This window comes from Chelonia mydas, chromosome 4 (assembly GCF_015237465.2).
Source record: "Chelonia mydas isolate rCheMyd1 chromosome 4, rCheMyd1.pri.v2, whole genome shotgun sequence".
NCBI classification, from domain to species: domain Eukaryota; kingdom Metazoa; phylum Chordata; order Testudines; family Cheloniidae; genus Chelonia; species Chelonia mydas.
In genome coordinates, this window is record NC_057852.1 from 106,066,028 (window position 1) to 106,078,771 (window position 12,744).

The 12,744-nt window shown below is 41.8% G+C and overlaps 2 protein-coding genes across 3 annotated transcripts in view; one reads left to right on the top strand and one right to left on the bottom strand.

Moving 5' to 3' along the window:
* SLC34A2 (solute carrier family 34 member 2) overlaps positions 1 to 12,744 on the bottom strand; it is a 142,999-nt gene that overhangs the window by 33,962 nt on the left and 96,293 nt on the right. The gene's annotated exons all lie outside the window — the stretch shown is intronic.
* The window catches only part of SEL1L3 (SEL1L family member 3), a 62,813-nt gene that overhangs the window by 30,918 nt on the left and 19,151 nt on the right, over positions 1 to 12,744 (top strand). For both annotated transcript variants that reach the window (XM_037897969.2, XM_043544563.1), the window contains exons 14-17: positions 2,607 to 2,669; positions 7,998 to 8,174; positions 10,193 to 10,320; positions 12,151 to 12,234. In XM_037897969.2, coding sequence (XP_037753897.1) covers positions 2,607 to 2,669; positions 7,998 to 8,174; positions 10,193 to 10,320; positions 12,151 to 12,234 — 452 coding nt within the window. The remainder of the gene's footprint in view (positions 1 to 2,606; positions 2,670 to 7,997; positions 8,175 to 10,192; positions 10,321 to 12,150; positions 12,235 to 12,744) is intronic.

Below are 12,744 nucleotides of genomic sequence, written 5' to 3' on the forward strand. Positions count from 1 at the left end.
TGGGGACCGAGATACTCCCCCATTGCCAGGTTTCAGAGCCCAGGCTTCACTCCACGCCTGAATGGCAACATTGCTATTTTTAGCCCTGTAGTGTGAGCCCAAGTCAGTTGACCTGGGCTCTGAGACTTGCTGCCTTGGTGGACGGGGGATTTGCTGTGTAGATGTACTGTGAGGCTATGTCTACCTATCACATTTCTCAGCCAGGGGTGTGAAAAAAACCACACACCCCTACCCAACATAAGTTTCACCAACAAAAGCACCGGTGTGGACAATGCTATGTTGGCAAGAGATGCTCTCCTCTGACATAGCTACCATTGCTTGTTGGGGGTGGTTTAATTATGCCAGTGGGAGAGCTCTCTCCCGCCGGTGTAGAGTGGCTACATGGGAGACCTTACAGTGGCACAGCTGTACCACTGCAGCTGTGCCACTGTAAGATCTGTTGTGTAGACATAGCCTTAGATACACGCCACCTAAATAACTCCACTTTTTACCAACTTGAGCTAAATTGAAGAAGGACACTATAAAGCCCACACCCAGACTTGCATTGAAATAACAAAAGGGGTGAATTAAAACCATCTGAGGTTTCAGAGTAGCAGCCGTGTTAGTCTGTATTCGCAAAAAGAAAAGGAGTACTTGTGGCACCTTAGAGACTAACAAATTTATTTGAGCATGAGCTTTCGTGAGCTACAGCTCACTTCATCGGATGCATTCAGTGGAAAATACAGTGGGGAGATTTATATACACAGAGAACATGAAACAATGGGTGTTATCATACACACTGTAAAGAGAGTGATCACTTAAGATGAGCTAATACCAGCAGGGGCGGCGGGGGGGGACTTTTGTAGTGATAATCAAGGTGGGCCATTTCCAGCAGTTGACAAGAACGTCTGAGGAACAGTGAGGGGGGGGGGAGGGGGGAATAAACATGGGGAAATAGTTTTACTTTATGTAATGACCCATCCACTCTTAGAGACTGGGAGTGGATGGGTCATTACACAAAGTAAAACTGTTTCCCCATGTTGATTCCCATTCCCCCTCCCCCCCCGTTCCTCAGACGTTCTTGTCAACTGCTGGAAATGGCCCACCTTGATTATCGCTACGAAAGGGTTTCTTCCCTTCCCCCCGCTCTCCTGCTGGTATTAGCTCATCTTAAGCGATCACTCTCCTTACAGTGTGTATGGTAACACCCATTGTTTCATGTTCTCTGTGTATATAAATCTCCCCACTGTATTTTCCACTGAATGCATCCGATGAAGTGAGCTGTAGCTCACGAAAGCTTATGCTCAAATAAATTTGTTAGTGTCTAAGGTGCCACAAGTACTCCTTTTCTTTTTGCGAAAACCATCTTAGTTATTCCAATGACAGTTTGTGTGTCAGCAAGATCTGGATGGGAGTTACACTTACCAAGAGTTAACAGGTTTCAGAGTAGCAGCTGTGTTAGTCTGTATTCGCAAAAAGAAAAGGAGTACCTGTGGCACCTTAGAGACTAACAAATTTATCTGAGCATAAGCTTTCGTGAGCTACAGCTCACTTCATCGGATGCAAATGTGCTCCGGGGGTGGCGGGGATGAGTGGGGCAGGGAAGGGAGAGCTGCGCTCCGGGAATGGGGGCATGATTGGGGCAGGGAAGGGAGAGCCGGGGGGATGAGTGGGGCAGGGAAGGGAGAGCCTGCTAACCGCACACTGCCAGGTTCCCTTTTCGACTGGACTTCCGGTCGAAAACCAGACACCTGACAACCCTAACTTCCTTGTCCCAGCCAGGCCTTGTTTACAGACTGAGAGCTGGAAGCCTACTCTCCTTCCCAGTCAACAACCAATTGAGCTGGGCTTTCTCCTTTTAACCCCTTCCTCCCAGCCTGATTGCCTGTGTAGCAAGGCAGAGCTGGCTGAGTCTACAAGCAGCTTGTTAACCCTTTCCTGGCCAGTGTCATGTTTGTGTACCCCATCACAGAGCCTAAAGTTACAGAACAAACAAAACAATACGGCAACAAATATGAAAGGGTTCAGGTACAGTAGACTGCAGAGGAAAAGAGGAAGAAGCAGCCTTTCACATTTTAAGAAAGTTTGTGAGGGAATGTGGTTTATAGCAACAGAGAATTAGCAGTGAGAGCCCCGTTAGAAGAAGTAGGTTTCAAGGAGATTCTGCTTACAGTATTTTTCCAATTACTAAAATTATTTCAGTATGTGTTCAGATCTATTAGATTAAGACACCCAGGCAAAATTGTGATGAAAATTCACCAGCCCAAGCTCAAAAGCTATTCACTATTCTTTTTTCCAAAGTAACTGACAGTAATGGGGGGGAAAAGGTATTTCACTTGCCCATCAGAAAAGTTACTCACCCAGGTTAACTGGAAAAATGGAATTTTCCGAGGCTCAATTAAGATTAGGTTAAACTAGGATATTAAATGTGAATGAGCCCTACAGAGCCACGCAGCTTTCCGACCCAGCCCCCATTTTAACATATTAAGATTAAAAAATAACTATAATATCCAAAAATTTTAAATTTGCTTTTAAAATTATTAGCTGGGAACGTTCATTAGCATGTATTATGTGTTTCAAAATAGTGGTTGCTTATATATACTTATTTTATTATGTTTGTTACTTAGGGTCATGGTGTGAAAAAGAACACAAGACTTGCTTTAGAACTGATGAAAAAAGCAGCATCCAAGGTAAAATATTCATAATAGTAAATATTTATTGCTGTGCTATCTAAGTAAGATGTGTTATTACTGATATGATTATAATTTATAATGATTATGTAGCACTTTACATCACCCTAATGCTGTATGAACATTAATCAGTCCTTCCAACATCCTGATCATAAATTAGGAAAGCATTATTATCCTGAATGGAGAAACTGAATCCCACAAAATCTAATTGAGCTCTGGAGTAAGCAGGTGCAACTCCGCTGAAGTAAACGGAATTGTGCCTGCATACACAAAAGCTGATTTTTCCTCCAAGTGACTTATACAAGGTCACACAAGGAGTTAGTGGCAGCTGTAGGATTAGAACTCAGGTGTTCTTACATCCAGTTCCTGTGCTTGTTCTTCTAGACCGAGTTTCATGTTAAATTGTCAAACAGAAATCCCCACCTGGTCTGATGTTTGGAGATGTTATGTGCCCACTAATCTCACTGAGGGCGATGGGAGATAGAGGTGATCATCACCTTTGAAAAATCAGGCCAACAAACTTCATAGTAATACAGTATAAAGGAGAAGAATAAAGAAGGGTTGAGAGCCAGACTGTGCTTTTGCAATGTGCTCTGTGTAATTGGTGGTGGGTAGCTGCACCAGGACTAAATGGTAACTCAAAGTCAGGAATCATTCCCTCACACCCATTACACCTGGTGGGTACTAAGCTGTTACCGTCTCTTGCCATCTGCAGATCATTACCTCCTGCACCAGCTCAACTCCACTAGCTGGAGTGCTGAGCAGCTGAGACCAGACTCCACCCTCTCCCTGCCCTTCTGCATCTCATCTCAGGGGGAAGTAGTGGGTGTGCAGAGGTTACATACTCCTCTGTAACTGGACCAGGGAACTCACATGGGGGCATAATGGCCCTGTGCAGCCACCACCTGGCCACAATCATGCCATGATCTGGCCCTTAGTGATTTCCACATCTTCATATATATTTATGTCCTTATTTATATTGCCCAGGCCTCTGGTAAATTTATATCTTGAAAACCATAACTATTCAAACCACTCATAGTCCACTGCCAACTATTGGTATCAAATGGACAATCTCCAAATGAATTATCACTCACTGCCAGATAAAAAAGAAACTCAAAGCACCATTTCTACCAGCCCTATAAAACACTGTTCAAATGCCTATTCAAGAGAAGCCTGACTAAACAGATTGCCTTTCACAGCATGGTGCAATACCTGCTAACTTGGGTTTTCTGGAAGGCCAGCTCTGGCAGCAAATTTCAGACAACTGGCACATGGCAGATAACCAAATTCAACAACAATAAGGATGTTATTTTATAAATATATATTCCAGTGCACATTTTCACTAAAAATGAATAGTTGCTCTGCTTTTGGATTTTAATGAGTAAGGATTCCAGGTTTGACTTAAAATTGGAAAAGAAAAAGAATCCTTCTCCAGAGTCCCTTTGAAAGCACCAACAATGTAAAACTCTTCTTACAGCTAGAAATTTGACAATGTGATTGTGACATTTTGGGGCTCACCCAGACCAGGAAAGGATTCTGTCACCACCTGCCTTCTGACGGTGGGTGCTGTAATGCTATGCTGCAATGGCTCAGAGCTCTGACACCAGGAGCCAGCCCACAAGCATAAAGGTCTCACTCTGGCTTCCTAGTTACTCCGTGCAGGGTGACACCAACAGCCTTTCTGGTCCCACGTCTCCCTAAATCCATCCCTCAAGTTCTTAGCTACCAGATTCTTGGATATTTCCCTTCTGGTTCATCACCCCTGAAAGAATGAAACCTGCCCCCAGTTATCAGTTCACTGTGGGCTGCACAGTCCACCCAGACTGCACAACAGAAACCTGCTTAGGGTAAAAATAAACAATAGAAAAATCATAGATTCAAAGATGAAATAGTAAGAAAAAGCAAACACATACAAGTTACACAGAAAATAACCATAAAGACGCAACCTCAGCATTATCTCCTGTACATGTAAACTAACTTGTTTCTCTTTGTGATTGGCTGAACCAGAAGTAGGACTGAGTGGACTTGTAGGCCCTAAAGTTTTACATTGTTTTCTTTTTGAGCGCAGTTATGTAACAAAAAAAACTACATTTGAAGTTGTACTTTCATGATAAAGAGATTGCATTACAGTACTTGTATGAGGTGAATTGAAAAATACTACTTTTCTTTATCATTTTTAAGTGCAAATATTTGTAAGCAAAAATAATATAAAGTGAGCACTGAACACTTTGTATTCTGTGTTGTAATTGAAATTGATGTATTTGAAAATGTAGAAAAACATCAAAAGTATTTAATAAATTTCAGTTGGTATTCTATTGTTTAACAGTGCGATTAATTGCAATTAATTTTTTGAGTTATCTGCAATTAATCAGCAGCCCCAATCAATACAAAATAACACAGTATATAACTAGTTGATTCAATTGTTTATTCTTTGGGGTGTCTAGACCCCGATTGTCACAGAGACTGTTTCAGATGTAAGTTTAGAATAACAAACAAATGTCTTCGGTTGTCCTGGGGTCCTTTAGATAGCTCTCTTATCCTATATAGTCCACTGTTTTTGGCATAGCCATTATTAAACATGCATCAAAAGGCAGTGGTGAAGAGCATGCTTTTTAGCACAGTAACTTGAACTGCTGGTACTTGCAATTGACCGGGCTATGCAAGGAGACAGAGTTAATGTTGACAAAATAGAACACTGTCACAGGATAATGAGCTTCTCTTGATGCATAATTACTAGACAAATACGAGGCCTAATGTTAGTGTATAGCACTGCCATAACCTGAGCTGCTGTGGGAGGCATACACGGTGTTTCCTAAAACTGACCTGTATGGCACTGGCCGACTGTCTCTACTCTGTAAAAACAGCATATTGAAGTTCCATGTTAATGGCCTCCCATTTATTTTCAGAGCAAATGTAAGGAATGCAAGCCAGAATATCAAAAGAACAGGTTAAAGAATATATAGACGTATTCAAGTCTGCAGGGCCTGATTAAATTCATCCTAGCGTACTTAAGGAACTAGCTGAAGCAATCCCAGAATCATTATCAATTATCTTATCACTGCTGGTAAATGGGTGAGGTCCCAGGAGACTGGAGAAGGGCAAACATAGTACCTATCTTTAAAAAGGGGAACAAAGAGGACCCAGGGAATTATAGACTAGTCAGCCTAATCTTGATACCCGAAAGATAGTGGAACAAATTATTAAACAACTAATTTGAAAGGGCCTGGAGGATAATAAGGTTTTAAGGAATAGCCAGAACAGATTTGTCAAGAACAAATCATGCCAAATCAACCTAATTTCCTTCTTTGACAAGGTTACTGACTTAGTGGATAGTGAGGAAGCATTAGATGTGATATATCTTGATTTTAGTAAGGCTTTTGGCACAGTCCCACACAACATTCACAAACTAGAGAAACGTCTAGATGCAATCACTGTAAAATGGGTGTATAACTGTTTGAAAGACCATACTCAAAGAGCAGTTGTCAATGTTTTGCTATCTAATGTGGGGACATATCTAGCGGGGCTCCACAGTGGTCTGTCCTGGGTCTGGTAGTATTCAGTATTTTCATTAATGCCTTGGATAATGAAGTGGAGAGTATGCTTATAAAATTTGCAGATGACACCAAGCTGGGAGGGGTTGCACGCACTTCGGAGGACAGGATTAGAACTCAAAATGACCTGGACAAATTAGAGAGTTGGTCTGAAATCAATAAGATGAAATTCAATAAAGGCAAATGCAAAGTTGGGAAATGCAAATTCCTTCACTTAGGAAGGAAAAATAAAATGAACAACTATAAAATGGGAAATAACTGGCTAGATAGTAGTACTGCTGGAAGGGATCTGAGGGTTATAGTGGATCACAAATCTAATATGAGTCAACAATGTGGTGCAGCTGCAAAAAAGGCTAATATCATTCTGGGTGTACGAACAAGAGTGTCATATGTAAGACACGGGAGGTCATTGTACTCAGCTGGAGTACTGTGTCCAATTGTGGGCACCACACTTTAGGAAAGATGGGGTCACACTGGAGAAGGTCCAGAGGAGATCAATAAAAATGATAAAGGCTTAGAAAACCTGACCTATGAGGAAAGGTGAAAAAAACTGGGTATGTTTAGTCTTGAGAAAAGAAGGATGATGGGGACCTGATAGCAGTCTTCAAATATGTTGAGGGCTGTTATGAAGAGGATGGTGATCAATTCTTCTCCATGTCCACTGAAGGTAGGACAAGAAGTAATGGGCTTAATCTGCAGTAAAGGAGATTAAGGGATGGCTACACTTGCAAGTTAGAGCGCATTAAAGCAGCCCCGGGCGCCCTAGCTCACTGTCTGTCCACACTGGCAAGGCACGTAGTGCGCTCTGACTCCACGGCTACAGCGCTCCTGGTGCTCTACCTCAGCGAGATGATTAACGCTTGCTGCGCCTTGGCTGAAATGCCTGAGCGTCAGTGTGAATGAGGTGTTGCATTACTGCGCTCTGATCAGCCTCTGGAAATGTCCCATAACCCCCTTAAGTCAAGTGGCCACTCTTCTCATTGTTTTGTATTCGCTGTAGGAATGCAGATATGCCCTTTGAAAGCTCTGTTTCTGACAGTCAGCTGCTTATCTTTTCCGAGACAAAGCAACCATTACTGTGGAATGCTGTGTGTGTGGGGGAAGGGGGGGGCGTGCTGCTGTCTGAACTTACAAGACAGCATGCTGACATGCTCTCAGCCCCCCCTAAAACCTACTCTGTCTCCCCCCACATACACCCAACACATTCCCTGTCACACTCCACTCCCCCCCCCATTTGAAAAGCACATTGCAGCCACTTGTATGCTGGGATAGCTACCACAATGCACTGCTCTCTGTGGCCATTGCAAGAGCTGCTCATGTGGCTACGCCAGTGCACTTGTAGCTGTCAGTGTGGACAGATTGCAGCGCTTTCCCTACTGCGCTCTACGAAGGCTGGTTTAACTCAAAGCGCTCTACATCTGCAAGTGTAGCCATGCCCTTAGGTTAGGAAAAACTTTCTAACTAGGAAAGTAGTTAAGCTTCCAAAGTTAAACAGATTTTCACAGGAGGTTGTTGAATCCCCATCGTTGGAGGTTCATTGAACACAGGGCCTTAGAGAAAAAAGGCAGAGAAAAATAAGGGGACCCTAAGGATTCCAGCAGTCACAAACCTCTTGGTTACAGCTTGGTAGAACACTGTCTAGATAACATGCTCCAAAGAGCTACAAAGATTAACTTTCTAGAATTCCTGACACTAGACAATAAGTTGGCATCAGAAGATGTCGCAAAGCACAGCTGAACCTGAGTGGTTGAGGACATTTTTTTTTCTTTACCCGCAGGGATTACATCAGGCAGTGAATGGTTTGGGATGGTATTACCATAATTTTAAAAGAGACTACGTAAAAGCAGCAAAATACTGGTTGAAAGCTGAAGAAATGGGCAATTCAGATGCATCCTATAACCTGGGTGCCCTGCATTTAGACGGGATTTACCCAGGAGTGCCTGGCAGAAATCGAGTAAGTAAATAGTCAGTGTGTGATTTCTTATTAAAGAGTCTCGTTTATAAATATTGGCTTTATTCTTTAAGATTCTGTGTTTACTTAGGAGGGGCATATTCTGCTACCCTTCATCACAGTGAATCGAGTCTTTTCCTGTATGAAGTCCCATTGAAGTCAGGGGCACTGCTTCTGGAGCGAGGCACTACTTAGCGTAATGGCATCACAATCTGCTTCATGCCTGCTAAAGATGTGTTTGCGTTCCTCTGACCTGTGTAGTTCTACCTCAAGAGTACCACTGTCCCTTTAAGAGTAAAACACAAGTCCCATTAAAAATGTCATACAAAATCAAGTTTGGACTTGTTTTATACCTTCTTGAGGGCCAGATTCTGCCATCATTACTCCTGCAGAATAGCTCTCTACTTCAATAGTAGCCCCATTGAATTCCACGGTACTTTACATGGAGCAGAGCACTATCCAGTGTGATTAAGGGCTGCAGAATCTGCGCTAGAACTTTTGAGCTGTTGCACTGCACTCATATCGAAGCTGCTATTGTTGTGGGAAAAAAAAACATTTCAAGACAGATTTTAAATTAAATTTCCCTTTCAAAGTCTGATTTGCAATGTAAATGCAGCTCTCATAGACCTACATATTTTATTGTTGTCTTTCTAAGACAGGACCTTAATTTTATATATATATCAAGAAAAAATAATGTTCTTTTTCCAACAGAGGATATCATTATTTTGATTGATAATTTTATGACCAATCACATTTATAGTTCAGAATGCGAAAATAAACGTTATCAAACCTCATGCTTCAGGCCAAAGGAGGCTGGAAAATGTGGTGTAGGCGTTCGAGAGCATGTCTAGTGCCTCAGTCAGTGAGCATATATGCTGCAAACAGCAGCAAGAGCTGCCCAGCAAATGGTGGCAAGCATATTTCTCCTACCTGGGGACAAAAATTACATAATAATGGCCTGCCCATAATAATACAATTCCAAGTTAATAACAGCCCCTACAAAAGCACTCTATGGTCCTGTATTCCTTCATCACCAAAAGCCTGAGAAAAGAGACATGCTGCTGTGTGCTCTGAAAGTTAATAAAACCAGGCTCTGTTGGATCAAATGAGGGAGCTAGTTACAAAGTCCGGGACCATTGACAAAAATACCGGGTCTCCATTTTACAGCACAGGTTGCTAGTTAGACGTTCCTGAATTAAAGAAATTGTTTAGTTGTGATTGCTGTTGTTTTACTATGATTACTGTAGAAAACTTGTTGATTATGAGAACTGGATACTCTCTCAGTTCCGCTTCCTTCTGCAGTTCTGTCCTGTCCTGCTGAGCCTGTATTGCCTTACACAAACTATCTTCATATGCTTGAGAAATTATGAACCTGATCCTGGAGCCCATACTCATGTGTGTAGTTCATGAAAGCACTGGGATTACTCACAGTAAAGGTCTCCAGGATTGGACCCTCTGTTCTTGCCATTCATGCAAATGATTTCTCAGATGCTAGAGAGCAAGCTTTGCTCCAGCAGGCTGTGACACTGGCAAAAACAGCTCCCCTAATTCACCACCAGTTGTAGCAACACTGGAAGCTGTAGTGTAGTCAGGACTGCAGTGTTTTTATCACTAGCCGTGAATGTAGGGTTAGATAGCCTGGAGGTTAAAATGCCTGTATCCTCTCTCTACACTCCAGCTTCCACTGCTGCTATCACTGACGGTGACTTACTGGTCCCATTTTTGTCAGGGTCAACAAAGCCACACTGTATGGCACCAGAGGCCAGTTGTATATTTTATATATTCATCTACCTGATAAAAATGCTACCACAATTTCAGCTTTAAAGAACTTCCAACCTAACCTGGTAAGGTGGTAGAAGAAAGAAACTGATTTCACCCATCTGCACAGAAAGTGATTAAACTGACTGGTTTCATTAGCCAGGCTGCCATTATTTATTTATCTATTTATTTTTTAAATGAAGCAATTATAGGGAAATAGTAATTCCCCAGGAGGTTGCCATTTTTATCTTGTTTCTTTGCAGACCCTAGCTGCTGAGTACTTCTATAAAGCTGCCCAAGGTGGACATGCAGAAGGGACCATACGATGTTCTCTGTATTACATCACAGGAAATATGGAAAACTTTGCTAGAGATCCAGAAAAAGCTGTCATGTAAGGAATGAAACCCTTTTTTTTTTAATAAGGAAAATCTCATTTTTAAACCAGTGATGATTCAGATCATGAAAAAAATCATTTCAATTACAGCAGGTTCTCGATTCCTCAATCTAAAAAATGTGCATCTTTCTTCTTGAGAAACTGTTCCATGACAATAATACTTGCTCCTCTTGAATGTTTGCATATCTTAATGTTTAGGAAATAGTTAAGCCTTCATTTTCAGAGGTGCTGAGCACCTTCAGCTACCTCCTAGAACTGCCGGTGCTTAGCATATCTGAAAATCAAGTTACTGCTGCCCATTATCCCAAAAAGTCTTTTGGTTGATGAAACTATTCACACGAAATTCACGTCTACTGGTTTGTGAAAGGATATCTAATTCACAGCTTTGTAAGAAGAGGTGGGACCTGCATTTTCCAATACCACAGCGGCCTTGTGGTTTCTTAGCACCTGGAACAAATGTATCGTTTTCTCCAAAAAGAAAAAGTAATTTTATCAGCAAAACTATAGGACCATATGCTGTCCTTAATCTATGCAGGGAACTTCCAAGGATACTAATGGGAATTCCATGCAAAGATATGCACTAGTTCAGGGGTTCTCAAACTTCATTGCACCGCAACCCCTTTCTGACAACAAAAATTACAACATGACTCTAGGAGAGGGGATTGAAGCCTGAGCCCGCCGTGGGTGTGGGGGCCAAAGCCCAAGCCCCACCACTCCGGGTGTGGGGGCCAAAACCATAGCCCAAGAGCTTCAGCCCCAGGCTGGGGGCCTGTAACCCTGAGCCCCACCACCAAGGGTTGAAGTCCTCAGGCTTAGGGGCTTTGGCTTGGGTTTTAACCCTGGGAAGTGGGGCTTGGGCTTTGGCCCTGGGCCCCAGCAAATCTAATGCCAGCCCTGGCGGCCCTATTAAAATGAGGTTGTGACCCACTTTGGGGTCCCGACCCACAGTTTGAGAACCGCTGCACTAGTTCTACCAGCAGCTGTGGTCTTGATGCAGGAATGACTGGGTGAAATTCTATGGTCACACTAGATGATATACAGGATATACAGGAGGTCACACTAGATGTTCTAATGCAGTGGTTCTCAACCAGGGGTATGTATATCCCTGGGGCTATGCAGAGGTCTTCCAGGGAGTACATCAACCCATCTAGATATTTGCCTAGTTTTACAACACACTAGCAAAGTCAATACAAACTAAAATTACATACAGACAATGACTTGTTTATACTGCTGTGTATACTACACACTGAAACGTAAGTACAATATTTTTATTCCAATCGATTTATTTTATAATGATATGGTAAAAATGAGAAAGTAATAGTATGCTGCAAAATTTGTATTTTTGTCTGATTTTGTAAGCAAGTAGTCTTTAAGTGAGGGTATGCAAGACAAATCAGACTCATCAAAGGGGTACAGTAGTTGAGAACCACTGTAATCAAATGGCCCCTTTTGACCATAAAAATCTATGAATTAGTATAAGTTAGGCTACTTTGCCACTTATACCTACATAGAGACCCATTCATAACCAGCGTATAAATTGCCACCTTTTGATATGTTGAATTTGACCTGGAGTTTTGTTTTGATGCTGTACCAAAATTTACATTTAAAATGTTACAGAAATAAAATATTACCTTCGGACATTTCAACGTTAATACCACATCAGGGGCTAAATATATCATAGAAATGTATGCCTTTAATGACAAATGGGCTGATCCTGCACCTGCTTAAATCAGTGACAAAAGTCCTGTTGGCCCCAGTGAGAATAGCACTGGACTATGATGTGTGAAATGTGTGTGTTCATTTATTGTCATGTTTCTTCTTTTACAGCTGGGCAAAACATATTGCAGAAAAAAATGGCTACTTGGGACATGTAATCAGAAAAGCTCTCAATGCCTATTTGGAATTGTCCTGGTAAGTTTGATCTGCACTGTGTCTGAAAACTAATTGGTTGTTATGTATGTGATTTATTTTTATAAACTTTTGTGGTAAAACGATGTAACATCTCCCCAACACACACCCAGGGTGAAATTATGACCCCTTGAAGTCAATAGCAAAACTTCAGTTTACTTTAATGAAGCTGGAATTTCACCCAGGAAATCTTTGACATGAGAATAAATACAACTGAAATGAAACACATCAAAACCAGGACCATACAGAAAGGTTGCCTTTCACTGAACTGTAGACAAAGCACAATTATGGGTAGCTTTTTTTCAAACCTGGCCTCCTTCATTTATTTAGAATTTTTTTGTGTGCAAAAAAATTGTAGGTGCAATTGATGTAATTGATTTTGTATTTCAGTCTTACACAAACTCTAAGTCAAGGAGCACTTATTCAAAGCACCCTTCACATACAGTGCAAACCACCAACCTCATCTCTGCTGCTATGTGATCATCCAACAGCAGGTGGCAATCCAACACAACC